Source organism: Salmo salar, chromosome 28 (genome assembly GCF_965601325.2).
Source record: "Salmo salar chromosome 28, fSalSal1, whole genome shotgun sequence".
In the NCBI taxonomy this organism is placed as follows: domain Eukaryota; kingdom Metazoa; phylum Chordata; class Actinopteri; order Salmoniformes; family Salmonidae; genus Salmo; species Salmo salar.
This window is the reverse complement of record NC_138318.1, coordinates 14,837,829-14,855,458: the sequence shown is the minus strand read 5'-3', so window position 1 is coordinate 14,855,458 and position 17,630 is coordinate 14,837,829. Positions and strand designations below refer to the sequence as shown.

At 43.7% G+C, this 17,630-nt stretch overlaps 1 protein-coding gene across 3 annotated transcripts in view; it reads left to right on the top strand.

Moving 5' to 3' along the window:
- Positions 1 to 1,271: 1,271 nt before the first annotated feature.
- LOC106589493 (putative uncharacterized protein MYH16) overlaps positions 1,272 to 17,630 on the top strand; it is a 45,802-nt gene continuing 29,443 nt past the window's right edge. The window contains exons 1-6 of one of the 3 annotated variants that reach the window (XM_014179551.3): positions 1,272 to 1,531; positions 6,578 to 6,769; positions 12,584 to 12,811; positions 14,364 to 14,468; positions 15,574 to 15,660; positions 15,867 to 16,012. In XM_014179551.3, coding sequence (XP_014035026.3) covers positions 1,448 to 1,531; positions 6,578 to 6,769; positions 12,584 to 12,811; positions 14,364 to 14,468; positions 15,574 to 15,660; positions 15,867 to 16,012 — 842 coding nt within the window. In that variant the 5' untranslated portion in view covers positions 1,272 to 1,447. Of the gene's footprint in view, positions 1,532 to 6,577; positions 6,770 to 10,810; positions 11,712 to 12,583; positions 12,812 to 14,363; positions 14,469 to 15,573; positions 15,661 to 15,866; positions 16,013 to 17,630 lie in introns of those variants that run through there. The other 2 variants (XM_014179553.3, XM_014179552.3) reach the window with 2 other exon arrangements.

The following is a 17,630-nucleotide window of genomic DNA, read 5'->3' as shown; positions in this document are numbered from 1 at the left end:
TACTAATATGTTGTTGTTTTAGAAATTTAAGAGCTCTTGAAAAATATGCTTTCCCAAGCAGTTGAGTTGCCCATTAAAAGGAATGCTATTAAGTCATTGTTAGTTATAATGGACAATAGAACAGTATTGTTATGGGAATTTTTTGTCTGTGCAAATACAAAAATCCTTTAAATTCATATCATTATCTACTGTCTGCCTGTTATCTTCAATATGTTTCACAATATTCTGTAGATGTAATTTTACTGGTATTCATATTTTGACGCAAATGTTCATATTTTATTCATATTTGATATCAGTCCTCATTTAACTAGGCCTATCTTCCATTATAAGTAAATGAAGCAGACATAATGTAAATTAATGTATCATTTTTTCGATGATTTAAAAAAAGTCTGTGCAAATTCCAATACAACATTTGCTTACTCTAATTGGGCAACTCAGTCGGCTGCAAGCAAACATTATTAATTTATAGCTTATATTGAGGCTAAATACACATATTTTGCAGAACAAGAATTGTTCTGATATTTTTTTCTTGCTGTGACAGTTAAAGGGTTAATCCACTATTTATAAGTAGTGTAGATACTCCATTTTTTACTTTTCTAATACATGTACAATATTTCCTGTGTGTTTGATCAGTAAAGCTATAATAAAACATGTTTTGCTGTCAGTGTTTGGTTTGATTATAATGAAAATCCGCAGGTATTTCGAGGATTAAGGGAATTCTGCCTCAGCATTTTCAGTTTGGCTGCACTGATTACTGTGCTCAGAATTACAGAGTACTCAAAGTAGAGAGCTCTGTTACAGAAAACATTGCTGTCATTACCTTTTGACTAATTACACTGACACGGTACACTGAATAGATGCAAACAAATAAAGATGATTTATCTTTTTAGCAGGTTCAGGCTCACTGAATCCCCTTTCTGTGAATTTTCACCTTAGTTGTGCAGTGTATAGGGGGTTAACATAGAGCTTTCCTCCGGGGAAGGGAAGTGGGGGTAGACGGTCTCTGTGTGTTGTTCCCCTGGCAGTGGGTGGTGGAGCTTTAAAGAGGGTGTGGAGGGAGGAGAAGGGGAGGAGAGGGAGGGAGGAGAAGGGGAGGAGAGGGAGGGAGGAGAAGGGGAGGAGAGGGAGGGAGGAGAAGGGGAGGAGAAGGGGAGGAGAGGGAGGGAGGTGTTTGGGGGGAATGTTCAAGCAAGTTTCTGTTTTCTTTTTGCACGTCAGATCCCTCCTCTCTCTCTCCCTCCCCCCTTACTCCCTTTCTCCAGACAGATCTGTTCTTCTCAGGGTCAGGTAGCAGGGCTGCAGCGAGCACACATGCACACACACACACACACACACACTCACAAACTCACACACACTGCCCAGAGCACCGGCGAGCACACACACTTGCTCCCCAGAGGCCGGTGGGTGAAGACAGGATGGGGTGTAGCTCCCAGACAAGGATGTGAGGATGGAGAAGAGAGTGTGTGTCATCCAGACAGACTTCCGTCAGTACAGACCCATCATCGCCATCCACAGCAAGCCACTGGCACACGTAAGAATTACCTCTCCTCCTTCTCTTTGGATCCACTTCTCTGTGTCTGGTTCTGTCTGTCTGTCTCTCTCTCTCTCTCTCTCTCTCTCTCTCTCTCTCTCTCTCTCTCTCTCTCTCTCTCTCTCTCTCTCTCTCTCCCTCTCTCCATGCTTGTTAAATTGGTTACAGCCCCTCCTCTGTTCTGCAGGAGGCCTACCCCCTGAGTTAGGGGGTCTAGTGCTGGTCTCTACTCTTCCTGCAGGGGGAGGGAGTGAGTGAACTTATACATCAGTGACTGAATGAGAGAAGGAATTTGTTGTTTTACTTGCTGCCTCTTCAGCAGGGAAGAGTAACAGTCTTCCCTAGTGGTTAGCTAACCTTGAGAGAGTGTTTATGGCTTTGACAGACAGTGATAATGTTGTCTGTCTGAAGAGACTCAACCGATGCAGCAAAGGAATGCAAACAGACTGTCAATCAGCCAGGTAGAAGACATCTTGTGTTGAGGAAACAGGAAGCATATTCAGGGACAGTTTGGTTGAATTGTTGAAAATCAATATTGGTCTCAAAGTTCTCTGAAAGGATGTAATATATTAGAGTTTTCCGTCAGGTTTGCGTGTTTAGTTATACTGAGAGTGAGTGGTACTTCAGATTGGATGGTACAGTAGTGAGTGAGTCAGATCTGAGATGGATGATATCTCTGTATGATCAACGAGCCTGTGACATCAGCCTGTCTCTCTCCATTGCAGACCATGTGGGATCTCTCTCTCACGCACGCACATACGCACGCACGCACACACACACACACACACACACACACAAAATTGAAAGGTAGAGTTTTATTACAGTGTTTTGATTTTCCAGATGATGATATTATTATCAGTATTATTAAATCACCAGGAGCTCTAGTTAGACTGCTGTCGTTCTATGTTTCTGTGTTGGAATTCCTCAGCATCCCAAAACAGCTGTGCTGAAGATATTCTACCTTTTGGCTTATGAAATCTAATCATATGAAAACAATCATGTCATTGATCTAATGCAATCAAACAGCGTACATGCACCCAGAGATCAAACGCAGCACCTGTAGATGTAGGCCTGCATGTGTAGTGGTCGGGTGATCAAAGAGTCTGTGTGCTTACCTCCGTGACCTGGACCTACTGGAGTTCAGGTAGAGGCCAGACCAATCTGCTTCAGATTGGGCTGGGCTGCAGTTCAACCACCTGGCATTGTATAGAGTAGTACTGTGTGTGTTTAAGGAAATAGCCTAGCTTTGTATGTGTTGTAGTGGTTCAGAGTTATGTTAATAGTTCTTGCTTAAAATCATCACAACCTTCTTATTATGAAGTGAAACCGTGTAGGTTAAGATCGTAGGGCTTAGTATTATTTTACACAGACTGATGAGAAACCAGTGGGTGGTACAGTACAGATACCCTCAGGTCAATGCAGTGAAAGTACTGTACATTCCAGGCATTTAAGGGCTTTGCAGTATCTTGGAGTTGAGATATCATTGGTTTCCCACTAGAATTGTTCCTACAGTTGGACAACAATGCATTCAACCGAAATGTGTCTTCCGCATTTAACCCAACCTCCCTGAATCAGAGAGGTGCAGGGGGCTGCCTTAATCCACGTCCGGGGAGCAGTTAACTGCCTTGCTCAAGGGCAGAACAGCAGATTTTCCCACCTTGCCAGCTCTGGGATTCGAACCAGCGACCTTTCGGCTACTGGCCAAACACTTTTATCATACTGTTTATTAATACAGTAAGTTACTGATAAAATTACTAACAGTGCAGAAACTTCATGAGAGGGACTTTATTTGGGGATCTGCTACTCTGTCCTTGAAAAAAGTGAGTGTGAAGTTCAGAGAGGGAGAGAAAAATAAAGGTATCTTCTGGATTCTCCCTTTCTCTTTCTTTGTTAGGCCTATTTACAGATCTAGATAAAATGGACAGATCAGTTCACTGAAAAGTAACAATGTGCAGGAATTGCATAAATGTATGTGTGTGTGCGTGCGTATGTGTACATATGTGTGTGCATGCATGCTCCTGTATATGTGTTTTGACATTTTCTGATTGGACAAACATCCTCCCACCTCAAGTCAAAACACAAACGCTCTGCTCCACAATAAGTCCCATTCATCAAGCAGAAGGGGATGTACATTAACAAAGACAGAAGTTCATCAGGGTTAGCTGCCTTATTCACACAGACAATACCCAATGCTTATATAGCTTAGCACTGTTATTATGTGAAAGGTGAACCATTGATGTGTCACCTTAAATATCTTCCCCATGCTTAGCAGTACTGAGGGCTATGGAGCTAATGTGCAGAATGATGTTAAGTGCGCCGATAAATCCAGCCTTGACAAGTAAAATACTGTCTATTCACCTGACTGTAGCCGAGGGAAGTTCAGGTGTGTCTTAGTGTGTATATCCTCAATGTTGGTTAAAAACACACATCTTAAATCATATTTGGACAACAAGGTGAATGCCCACAGACACTTGGCTCAATGTTTCCCTGTCATTGTTAGTTGACAAACTGTACATGAGTTTGAAGAGGTAAACCCTTTGTTGAGGTTAGGGTTAGAGTTGGGCTAATGACAGCTCTTTTCCAGTGACACAGATACCTTGGCTCAAGCTGCGACAGGTTTTCTATTGCTGTGTGTGTGTGTGTGTGTGTGTGTGTGTGTGTGTGTGTGTGTGTGTGTGTGTGTGTGTGTGTGTGTGTGTGTGTGTGTGTGTGTGTGTGTGTGTGTGTGTGTGTGTGTGTATTTTACACAGCTTTCCTTTTCAAACTTCTTTAGATCGAGCTGTGGAAAATTTGTTCACATCTGTTTTTCCACACAAGGAAACTACAAATTTATGCTTTTGTACTCAAGCCAGAATTGCTTGTAGATTCTTGTTAGGTAAAGAGAGAAAATAAGAGAAGATTGATTTGCCCTGGTGCACAGTAAAAGTCTAAATGATGGCTGCGAGACTTCTCATTGTTCTGGACAGCATGCAGGCCAAGGTTACATGCCAAGTGCACTTCAGTGCCATGTAGAATACTTCAAATATGGACGTTTCTGTACCTTCATATGAAGTGCTGTTCCAGAGATCAAGTATGCACGAGAAGGCATTGATAGTCTGGCTTAGTTTATCACACAAATACAATATCAGGCATGATGTACATCCCAAGTAGCACCCTATTCCCTAGTGCACTACTTTTGGGGTGGCATTTGAGATACAGTTTTAGGTTGGTTCAGTCACCAGTACATTCATTTTTTATTTAACCTTTATTTAACTAGGCAAGTCAGTTAAGAACAAATTCTTATTTACAATGACGGCCTACACCGGACAAACCCGGACAATGCTGGGCCAATTGTGCGCCGCCCTATGGGACTCCCAATCACAACCGGATGTGATACAGCCTAGATTCAAACCAGGGGCTGTAGTGATGCCTCTTGCACTGAGATGCAGTGCCTTAGACCACTGTGCCATTATGCACTTTAAACAGTGGGCTGCAGTGTGTGCACCCAGCACATCTGATTCAAAAAACCAATCTAGCCTTTAGTTTTACAGTATATCAGATTATTTGAATCAGATGTATTAGCGTTGTACTTGAACAAAAGCCTGCATGCATTACCGTCCTCCAGGAGTGGCATTTTTCCTTCCCTGAGCAGTGCAAATGAATGAGAATGCGAACTTGGTGACCGCACTACGCCTTCTCTACCACTGTATTTTGGTTGGCAGTAAGACTCTCTAGCAGAGAGGGCACTTGAGCTGACTATACACTGGACTGAGAGTTCCTAAACCTCTGTTGTTCCCTCTGATTCACCTCGAATCCCTTTGGAACGGTCCTGGGACTCAGACCTGCAGGTCAAAATACTATTTGTTTTCTTTCAATAACTTGATTTAGCTTAATTGTCTGGGGTGCCAGGTGGCCTGATGTGCACTTTTGGGACAATTCCATTGGCTCTGTTGTTCTGGGCAAGCTGCCAAGCTCAATCAAGTGCACCTAAAGTATTTGAAAGAAAACACATTTGATTTAGAGAAGCAGGCCCAATTTTCTCATGGCGGGCTGCATTCCACTGCGAGTGTTATTGTATGTTTGTGATAACTTGTCAGGGGGCTCAACCTTTGATAGAGGACTGTTTAGCTAAAGAAAACCCATGGACTGGTGTAGGTCATGTGTTACGGTCAGAGGCTATATGGTGCTGATGAGAGAGACGCATGGACAAGGGCTGGTACTTGGTAAACATGTAAAGATATCATTACCATTCTGTCATCTCCATCTGTCTCCACTAAGCAGCTCACCAGCTGTCTGACCTCTAACCTCTGACCCTTGCGTGCCAGGTACAGCTCACTTCCTGGAATGCACTGTACTGTACGTGAGGATGAAACTCCTACAGTGACAGGAACAGCTGGAGATATTGTATAGGACACTATATGGAATGGTCTGGAAGGGTTTCCAGAGAATTACAGTAAAATTCCCTCTGGGACGATATCAATTGATTCATTGACAGACAACAGAATCAGGTGTTCGTGTAAATGTCTGACTGACCTAGCTACGATTTAAGAATCGCTATGCTCTATTCTGATGGATTCTCCTCCACGTACATGTTAAGTATGATAACATGAACAGATGTTATCTCTCTCCACACACTATAGCTCTGTGTACGTTTCCATAAGCCCAGCTCTCTCCTCTTTCTCACCTGTCAATATCAGAGCTGTTAGATGACACTGCGACGACAGCATCAGCAGCAGTATTGAGGTATTTGCTTTCCTTTCTGAGTCCAGAGGTCTTTGGTTCAGCAGGGGAGCAGCAGCCGCAGCCCACAGGAGGACATTTTATATTGTTTTAAAGAGAGTGGGCCAGGAGAAGGCCCCATCTGGAGAGAGAGGTGTGTGTGTGTGTGTGTGTGTGTGTGTGTGTGTGTGTGTGTGTGTGTGTGTGTGTGTGTGTGTGTGTGTGTGTGTGTGTGTGTGTGTGTGTGTGTGTGTGTGTGTGGCAGGATGGGGGAGCAGTCCAGACTCCAGACAGCAGTGTGAGCCAGCTAAAGGAGCGTTGTCTCTGTGTGTGTGTGTATTGCTGCAGGTTGGGTCTCTGTCGCTGCAGCAGTGTACTCAAGCTCAGACTCAGACCCAGGAGGCAGGGATGAGGGAGAGAGAGGAGCTGAGGAGGGCTATAGAGCAGAGCGACCGTCTGCTAGCCAGGGTCCAAGAGCTGGAGGAGCAAAACGCACAACTCGGCAAGGACAAGAATGAGGTGGCCGCTAAATACAGAGCTGTAAGTCTCCATTATCTAAACGTCTGTTTTCCCCCTTACCTTCACCCAATTCTCTGTCTGTTGTCCTTTCTCCCTCTCTTTCTCTCTCTGTCTGTATCTCTGTCCATCTGTTTCTCTCTCTCCTTCCCTCTGTTTCTCTCTCTTAGCCGTGTGTTGTTGACACAACTTTTTATGACATTGTCAGTCGTTCATTGTGTTGTTAGTCGATCTGGTTTCCATTGAGCTTTGTCATGTGACAAATGGCATGGATGGGATGTGTCTGCAAGGGCAAATTTGTGCATGATAAGGGATTCTGAACGTAGTTATTACTTCAACCGCCAGCGAATAATACTCACTAGATAATGATATGTCTCTGGAGAAGGGGAGAGAGAGAGAAAGAGAGAGAGAGAGAGCGAAAGAGAGAAAGAAGTAAAGAAAGAGAGAGGGGGAAAGATGGAAAGAGGGAGAAAGAAAGAGGCAGTCAGTACCAGCTTGTTTTAATGATTCTTTCTCTCGGCGTCAGTTTTCATTCCAGCACATTGTTTCACTGTAGAGAGAAGATAGAGATGTTGTGTGTTTTTATTGTGATTCTCTCAGAGCCAATAACAGGCATTATACAGCTCTGTGGCCTCAGGCAGTACAGTGATTGATTGGTTAACTGCTAGGAGAACTCTTTGAAAGACATGCTCCCTTCCATTGAAAACAAGGGTGGCAGAACGATAGGATAAGTTGTCACTTTTTGAGTTATTCATCCAGGTGATCCAGATGAGATTAAAAAGCTGTTCATCAAGAGAGATCTATGTCAAGAAGGCAGCAGACAAACAGTTTGGCATTTACTAAGCATCACACTTATTAGGCTACCGTGGCTGTTATGGTTCTGACTTGAAGAGAAGTAGTAGCCTAGTCCCAGATCAGTACAGATCTGTCATTATAACAGCAGTTAGAGATGTTGGCTAAAGCACATACTGATCTGGGACCAGGCTAGAGAAGTTGTAGAAAAGACAACACACACCAGGGCAAATGATTTAGTGTGAGTGGAAAAGAGAGAGAGGGAGAGAGTGTATTTTGGTGGTATTGCCAGTGGTTTCAAAGAAAGCTCCAATCCAGCCCAGGGGATTTGGCCATTACTGGTGCTGATTTCCTTAGCAGACCCGTCAGGCCGCCCTTCAGCCTGCTCCAATGGAACACATCGTGGAGTTAAAAAGTACCACTGCAGCTCTCTTCACACACATTTTTATCACTGTCTGAATTTGACATATTGAAGTGTAATTTGGAATCTTGAAGTCGTAACTTTTGCCTCATGGCTGACCGTTCACACGTAGGTTATTTTGGATTTCCCTTTAAAAGCTCTGACTTCTCCTGCTTAACGAGCACTTCCCTTTCTTCATTATCCCGTCGTTTTCTGATGTCGGAGCTGGTCGGAGTTCTAGGGGGCTCAGAGGGACACCACCTCCCAGCTTTCTCTGTCATCAGGAAATTATGTATTCCTTCTTCTTAGTGTGTGTGTTATTTTTACATCATGCATTATCTTTCTCATTGGTTAACACAGTGTTTCTGTTGCAACTCTAATGTTCCCATAAATTGTTGCCTATAGACATCCCTGTAAAAAAAAATCTAATTTAGCTCCCCCAGTAAAAGTTAGCCTAATGAAATGGTAGCGTTTCAAGCTTTGTCAGGACAAAGATACATAAACAGAGAAAAGTGCTCGGTTTACCCTTCAATTACGGCTAATGGTAAATAAATGTGGAGTAGTTTTCCAGAGCTATCCAGATGCCCTAGTAACGGTAGTCTCCGGACTGTCTGGACTGGTTTAGATGTACTGTACGTGTGTGTGTGTGTGTGTGTGTGTGTGTGTGTGTGTGTGTGTGTGTGTGTGTGTGTGTGTGTGTGTGTGTGTGTGTGTGTGTGTGTGTGTGTGAAGGAGAGGGTACAGAGGGTCTGGGATGGTTTTAGAGGTACTGGGGCCCAAGGAAAGGACTGCAAATGTGTGTGGGGGGGGGGGGGGGGGGGGGGGTGGAGAAGGAGAGTGATGAAGAGGGTAAAGAGGGTCTGGACTGGTTTCTGCTGTGTGGAGAGTGGAAGTGAGGTAGGGCGAGAGAAAGGCAGAAGAGAGGTTGAAAAAGGGAGAAAGATAAGTGAGTAAGACAGGGTTTTCTTAGAGGTATCCAGCCAAGGTGGTGCCCAAGGGATCAGATATGTGAGTGTTTGGATATGCTTTCTTATATTTTTTTAATAATCCCATTTCACGTCAGCAGCGTTTGATTGTGAAAACAACCAGAGGCTGTTTGTTGAACTTTCCACCTCTTCAATTTCAACTCTCTATTCTGCCATAGAAACCCTGGAAGGCAGCAGCCGCTCACTATCTAATGTGGTTAGATTCCGATTTTCCTGTAATCTAATAGACATAGATCTCTCTAGTCTTCTCTCTCTCGCTCTCTCTCTGGAGGGGGAAGAAGGATGCAGTTTGGCAAGGAAGCTGTTTGAAGTAGCTGGATATTATCCTGTCTAGGGACATAAACCTTACCTTCATAATCTTCCACATCCATAGGGGCTTTCCAGAAAGCCTTCATAATGGCTTCTGTGTCCTTAGTATACTTCTGCACCTGTGAGTTCCTTACTGTAGCTTAGCCTTATAGCCTTGCCTATATGGAAGATAAGACTATCACTCCAACCAAAAGTTGAATGAAATACAGAGTGCAACATAATATTACATTGGCTTCAGTTCATAGAAACTGTACTACAACTTTTTTAACAACTAACTACGGAACCATGGTGTGAAACGGAATAGCATTGATGACAGTCATTGATGACACAAACGTGTCTTCCTCTGATAGAAGAGAATCACTCAGATTCCTTCAACCCAAATCCATCTGAATGCATATCCATACTTGGCACCCATGTTATCTGCTACAAAAGATCAGTGTTAGCGTTGGATGTGAGTGGTGCTTGAACACTGTCTGGGCATGCTGTGTGTCTCTGGTCTGTGTAGTTCATGTGGGTGTTACTGCAGGATTTTATGCAGACATGAACGGGTTCCTCTGTTCTGTCCACAGCAGAACTCTTAACATAACGTTGAAAATTCAGCAATCTTTTGAGAACATGTTTTGTTTCGGTGTTTTTTCTGCAGATGGATGGAAGCTTGCCATGGTTGGATGAGGCATTTGTAGCATACTTGCCCTCCCTCACATTGTTTATGCTCAGTCAGTGGTCAAGTTTTTAAGATTCACTGCAGGCTTTAGTTTTTGAGAAATTCAGAAGGGTTATTTATGAGGTTTGGTTTTGGTGCCACACGATTCTTTCATAGTAACCTTCAAAAAACACTTTGTTAAAAAATTATCAATGCAGTAAACTGTGTTTGTCTTGGTCTGTCACAAGACGTCTACATAACTCGTGCTCAGGTGGTGGTCAAGCATCAGCTTCTACTTTAAAAGCTTCTGTTCCAGTTCAGAAGGGACGTTAATTCAAAACCACAACAAGAATGCTTTCAGTTTCACCTGGTTAGTTTGTTTTACGATAACCCTCAATACTAACTACTTAATGAAGCACTGATGTAAAACCACTGATGTTATCTTCCGTACAGCATTACAGATAGACTACCCACTGGGGACACACCGGTTGAATCAACGTTGTTTTCATGTAATTTCAATGAAGTTACGCTGAACCAGCGTGGAATAGACGTTGAATTGACGTCTGTGCCCAGTCGGTATGCTTCGTCTAGCCTAGTCTCTATGCTTCGACTGCTGGTTCATTCAAGAAAATCCGCTGCACTTGAACCTAAGGCACAATATGGCCTTTGTGTCCCTGTCTAGATGAATGCCCTGGCATTGTTGAAACTATGTGGGCGTGGTGGGCACATAAGGTCTTTATGCTGTTAATTTTAACAGAGAGAGAGAAGAGAGAGAAAAACGTCATATTTGCGACACTGCCCTTGTTTTCGTGTCTTTGTGTTGTTTAGTTGACTGCTTTGATAGTGTACGGGTTGTGTTACCAAGGGACTGAAGAGGATAACTTAGAGCCATTCACATGACCTGCCATCCTACACCTTCCTACAGTCCCTCCGGGAATCCTTTGGATCCTCTGCCACTAGGGAGAGAGAGACACCTGTTTCAGGAGGGGTGAGGTGAAGGGAGCGAAGGAGAAGAGGGGGAGGAAAGGAGGAGAGGCTGTTGTTGCGGCGTGAGAGCAGTACAGTAGTGGAGGACTGGACACAGAGAAGTGGGCTTCTGTTTTCTACTTTGTGGGACTGTAAGTGAAGAAACAATTGAGGAGAGCAGAGGAGGAATGTGTGGATTACAGTAGCAAGTACCAACAGACTGAAATTAAAGAGGAGAAAAGTATTTGATTGAGCAGGAAAAAAGAGAAAGCAACCGAACAAATAGTAGAGAGAGAGAGAGAAAAAAAAGAAAGAAAGAAAGTGAGAGAGAGAGAGTGAGAGAGAGAAAGAGAGATTAAGGGCATACCGCTGCAGGTGTGCAGCGCTAAATCAAACAGTGGGCTATGGGGAGAGAGAAAGGAGACTGACTGTTCGCAGCGTGCTGAGTGGAGTTACCGTGGTGACCAAACCGTGAATTAGTACCTTCTCTTCTACAGTGAACCCTCCTGAACCTCCGCTAACCAATCACAGGGAGAGAAAAGCAGAGGGTAGAGGTGTTACATGGAACTTTATTTTCAACCTATAAGTCTACCTGGCCTATTAAGGAGGTGCAGTTGATACAGGTGCAGTACAGGGACTGTGTAAGGGTGTTAGGTTACTGTTAAGGTGCGGTAGGTAGAGAGTGTTGACAGGTCAATTGACAGGTTGATTGACAGGCGTCGGGTTAAGGTGATGTCTGTGGAGCGGGGCCAGGGACGTGGCCACTCCCTCTCTGACTCGGAAGAGACCAATGGGCTGCAGGTGGATCCTGAACCAGAGGAACTGGACTGGGATAGCTTTAGTACTGCATTGGAACAGAGACTGACTATTGTGGGTATACTGGTGTGTTGGGATGGAGGGTGTGTGTGTGTGTCTGTGTGTCTGTGTGTGTCTGTGTGTGTGTGTGTGTGTGTGTGTGTGTGTGTGTGTGTGAGAGAGGGCATTGATGTGTTTACATGTATGTCTGTACTGTTAACCTTTTTTTTACAGTATCTTCACATTATCTGATAATGTTGAGAAAATGAAATAATTTGACTTAACTCACTAGCTGGGTAGATAAAGTAGAGATTATGAAGAAAGAGCACAGCACAAACACATTTATATAAATATATTCAGATGGAACATGTGGTCAATGATACATTTGCAAAAGGACACATATTTGGGTATGCAGTTCAGCCTCATTCCAAATGCCTTGACCATGATGACTGGTGCATTAGAAAATAGCTGACACACTCATCAACCAGGCACCAAATAAGACAGACTTTCAAATCTGTCCTGTTTGGGACAGCTGTTGATAAAGGATTTGTGTTATTGTAAAACTGGCTTATCAAGTCAGTGTTTTTCTTTCTCTCGACGCGTCACTGAGAGGATTTTTCCCCCACTGTATATTGGAGAGAAGGTTGGGAAAGAGAGGATAAGTGTCTCACTACTTGGAGTACTCTTGATGCAAGGCATTCTGCTGGTTTTACATCTGTGTGTCTGGGATATGATTGTCTCTCTATGTAAACTAAATTATTTACCCTACTGCCCTCTCTCTGTCACGTCTCTTCTTCGCCTTTACATTCCACCACTTTTACATTGTCTCACTCTTTCACCCCTCAACCCTGAGGCCTTTCTCCTCCTGTTCATGCTCCATCTCCTCCTCCCTTACTCACCTCCTGACCCTCTGTGCTTCATCCCTGTCTTCTTCTCCACCTCTTCAGGAGCAGGAGTGTGCCCAGGCGTCAGATCACCGTTGTGCCCAGCTGGAGAAGGCCCGGTGTGGGCTGGAGCTGCAGCTGTCTGGCCTATCTGAGCGCCTGGAGGAGGAGGAGGCGTGCTCGACCCAGCTGGCCCACCACAGAGAGAGGCTGGAGGCAGAGAACAGCAGCCTCAGACGAGACCTGGAGGAACTGGAGAGTGCTCTGACTGCCACCGAGAGAGACAAACAGGTAGGCTACAACCGACTCCTTAAGCATTCTCTATGGCTTAGCACTGAATGCACTTAACCGGAGCGGAGAGAGATATTATTTAAAACAAGAGAACGTCCTTGATTTGGGACTCCTGAACAGGTCTGCGCTATACTGACATGCTTCTAGTTCTACTTTTACCTCTCTGATGTTTTCCTCTGGCTTTCAGTATTGAATTTCATGCTTTTACTGTCCTCCTTTCTATCACTTTAATAGTCCCTGGAGAGTGACTATATTGTATATATCTAAATGCTAAACTAGTGTGACTACTACATGTACAGACAGAGGTAAATAGAGGGGGTGTTAACATATACTGTTACAAACCCCTCCGAGCTTTAGCTATTTCATTGAGGTTTATGGAAGGATTTAGATGGTATCTTTACTCAGGAATGTTTCATAGAATGTACTGTACTCACAGCATTGGTTGTCTATGATGGAGAGAGTTGAATTCCTTTGACTTAGACTTTGTCAAATTAGTCCGTTTTACCTAGGCAATTAATATGGTACTCAGAGTGTATTTGGCATGAGAGGGGTTTTTGAGAAACAAAGAATAATGGTGTCAAATCCTTGAACTATGTGAATCTTTTGTTAGCTCATGTGGGTTTCCTGACATGTACAGTAGAAAACAAGGTTGTTTCAATATGGATGCAGTACACTGGGATCTACAAGACTAGACCTGCATGGTGGAGCTATTGGCACTGTGCTTTCACACCTAGTAAGTAGTCGGTCTTGTTGTCATAACAGTTGTAGTACTATAGATATGGGTGTTTTTTATCAAAGTAAAATGAAATAAGTTACAAGGAATGCAGGCTATTGGGATTGAGTTGCACAACATTTTTATTGTACAGTTTTATCATTTCTATGGTATTTGTCATAGAATATGTGCTACACTTGCAACGTCATAAAAAAGGTATACATAATTAAGCAATAAGGCCCAAGGGGGTGTGCTATATTGTCTGATATACCACGGCTTTTAGCCAATCAGCATCCAAACTACCCTGTTTATAATGAGGCATAACCACTTTCCTCTAAACTAAATCATTTCCCTCTCCTCTCCTCCATTCCTTCTGATTTATTTATCTGTATTTCAAAGTCCTGACAGTCCCAAACTGTTCCCCTGGTTCATTAGAACCTGATGGCCAAAGTGGGACCAGAATGCTACATGCATGTTCCACTTTGATGTTCATGAAGAACAGATTGAGAGTAATGGAATCTGTTTGGTCATCGAAGGGATAATTGTTTTATGGTTTGGCTGCAAAGCCATGGACTAATGCAACTGTTTTCCCAAACCATCATCATGGTTATTGTATCAGTAGAAAACACATTGCCTAAGGGTCAAATTACTTCCAGATTAAAACATGCACTGTGGTATTCTTTGTACAGACAGATTTATACTCGTTTGATATTTTTGAAGGTTTATTATTTTTCTCTATTTAGCAACATGTCTGGGGAAGATAAGTAACAAATACAATGGGATATGTTTTATGGTATCAGATGATTTTAATTTCCTCTTTCTCTCCCCCTCATCCTCCAGTCTTCAGACGGCTCAGTCAGGAAGCTGTCAGAGGAGCTGTCCCAGAGAGAGGAAGCTGTCCAAAAGCTTCAGAAGGAGAAAGAACACCTGGTGGAGCTCAGCCAGGTGAGAACTCACTGACCTCTCCTCACCTCACCCAGTACTAACACCTGGTGGAGCTCAGCCAGGTGAGAACTCACTGACCTCTCCTCACCTCACCCAGTACTAACACCTGGTGGAGCTCAGCCAGGTGAGAACACACTGACCTCTCCTCACCTCACCCAGTACTAACACCTGGTGGAGCTCAGCCAGGTGAGAACTCACTGACCTCTCCCCACCTCACCCAGTACTAACACCTGGTGGAGCTCAGCCAGGTGAGAACACTGACCTCTCCTCACCCAGTACTAACACCTGGTGGAGCTCAGCCAGGTGAGAACACACTGACCTCTCCTCACCCAGTATTAACACCTGGTGGAGCTCAGCCCATCGTGAGAACACACTGTCCCCAGGGGTCATAAAGTGAGGTCAGGGTGAAATGTGAAAGGTCGACCCTGGGTCTAACAGGAAGGGAGATTATGAGAGGGTTTGCAGAAATGCATATCACTCTCACTATAAAGAGCATGTATGCATGTGCATGTGTGTGCGTGTGTGTCTTGTGTGGATTTTCTCTCTCTCGCCCTCTCTTTCTCCCTCTCTCTTTGTTTCTCTCCTTCCATCCATCATGCCCTATACTTGCAGCTATAGTAACCCCAGTACAGTAATGCATACCAGATGCTCTAACCAACAGTAGCAGCTTGATATCCTATATAATATGTTAAAGTAATTTAGAATCTGAGCCATTATCCTACAGTACATTGACTGCTTATTATATATGTCCAGCGTGATGGAAGATGTCTGGAAGTTACAGTTTAGCAATTCAAGTAGTGTGAGAAATGGGAATGGAAATGGCTCAAAGCTCCTAAAATGTTATGAGGGATACAGTCACAGGGTCAGAAGTTATGGTAGAGTTACATACATCATGTCACCCCAATGAGTTTGTGTCAGTCTTCTGTTATCGATGTTGGAGAGAGAGGACTCACTCTTGGCATTCCCTTGAACAACCCAAATGAACTCATCATGGCTCCTCAGATCCAATATGGCTGACAGATGCACACGATCCCAATAGGGGATTAATGATTTAAGCTACATCTGTGGGCCAGACTCAGACGTTTTGTTTCATCCCTTATTGCAGCAAGCCATTGAGGACCTACAGAGCGAGGAGGAGAAGGTGAACCTCCTGACCAAGGAGAGGGCAAAGCTACAGGTGCAGGCGGAAGATGTAAGTGTATTTGGGGGAGATACGCCAAATTTGACTTCAGTAGTGTCTAGCTTTATGGTATTGGTACAGTATCATTGTAACATATGATCAAAGAACGTTATACTTCTACGATGTTTTTTCGGATGCTGATGAACGGTTATGCTGGCCCCTCCATTGAAGCCCAGAATCTTTAAAGCTTATGTTGTTATTCTCTCACTCTCACTCAGTTGGAGTACCTGTTAGAGCAGGAGCGGCGTCAGCGTGGGGAGCTGGAGAAAGGCAGGAGGAAGCTGGAGGGAGACAGCAGGTCCACTCTGGAGAGCCTCACTGAGATGGAGAGGATGAGGAGCAGCCTGGAGGAACTCATGAAGAAGTAGATTATATACACGCTTCATACACCAGTTATAAGTGCAATAAGCCAGTTATAGGCAATCAGTTAACCTTTTACGGCTAGGGGTTTCGCTAGCAGAATGTTTCGACCACATCCGGTGAAATGGTAGAGCGCGAAATTCATTTTTTTATTTTTTTATATTTAACTTTCATACATTCACAAGTGCAATACACTAAATTAAAGCTTAACTTCTTGTTAATCTAGCCACCGTGTCAGATTTCAAAAATACTTTACGGTGAAAGCAAACCATGCTATTATCTGAGGACAGCACCCCATCAAACAAACACATGACAATCATAAGGACCTTTCACAGGAGCAGCTGCTCACAGGAATTGTGAGGGCAACCTGAATGATTTCCTTCAGAGAAGGAAACATATCATCATCCAGTAGGTTATTTATTTATTTATTTTATTTTTATTTCACCTTTATTTAACCAGGTAGGCTAGTTGAGAACAAGTTCTCATTTGCAACTGAGACCTGGCCAAGGTAAAGCGTAGGAATTCGACACATACAACAACAGAGTTACACATGGAATAAACAAAACATAGTCAAAAATACAGTAGAACAAAAGAAAACAAAAAGTCTATATACAGTGAGTGCAAATGATGTAAGTTAAGGCAATAAATAGGCCATGGTGGGAAAGTAATTACAATATAGCAATTAAACACTGAAATGGTAGATGTGCAGAAGATGAATGTGCAAGCAGAGATACTGGGGTGCAAAGGAGCAAGATAAATAAATAAATACAGTATGGGGATGAGGTAGGTAGATAGATAGGCTGTTTACAGATGGGCTATGTACAGGTGCAGTGATCTGTGAGCTGCTCTGACAGCTGGTGCTTAAAGCTATTGAGGGAGATATGAGTCTCCAGCTTCAGAGATTTTTGCAGTTCGTTCCAGTCACTGGCAGCAGAGAACTGGAAGGAAATGCAGCCAAAGGAGGAATTGGCTTTGGGGGTGACCAGTGAGATATACCTGCTGGAGTGCGTGCTACGAGTGGGATGCTGCTATGGTGACCAGTGAGCTGAGATAAGGCGGGGGTTTACCTAGCAGAGACTTGTAGATAACCTGTAGCCAGTGGGTTTGGCGACGAGTATGAAGCGAGGGCAAGGTTATGCACAGCAAGCATATCTTTGGGAGGACATCCAGCCTCTCTTTTCTGGACAAAAAAGTTTCTGGCCACTAACATCTCTTCTGTTTTAACATCAATACCGTAGTGCTTGGCAAACTCAGTTAAGCATGATGTATCTAGGAAGCTTTTTGAGTTGGGGCTGCATGCCTGTATGCCTTTGAGCAGACCTGCATCTACAGTAGAGAATCGCTGGTCAAGCTCACAAACCATCCTGTCCAAGCAGGGGAGCAACAACTATATTTTCATTGTTTGGAAACATGAAAATTCTGTGCCTAAACCCAATAAATCTCCCATTTTCCTTTGTTTGCGCTTTCATGCTGCATCTGCCTCTGGAATATTGTGAATTTCACAGAGTGCTTTGGTTCTGTTATAAAGTTCTGTGGCAAATGCATCTGTGCGTTTGTCTCTCAGTGTGTCACATACAGCTTGTTTGCCGAAACAAGCTTCTGCTAGGTCTACAGTCTCTTTC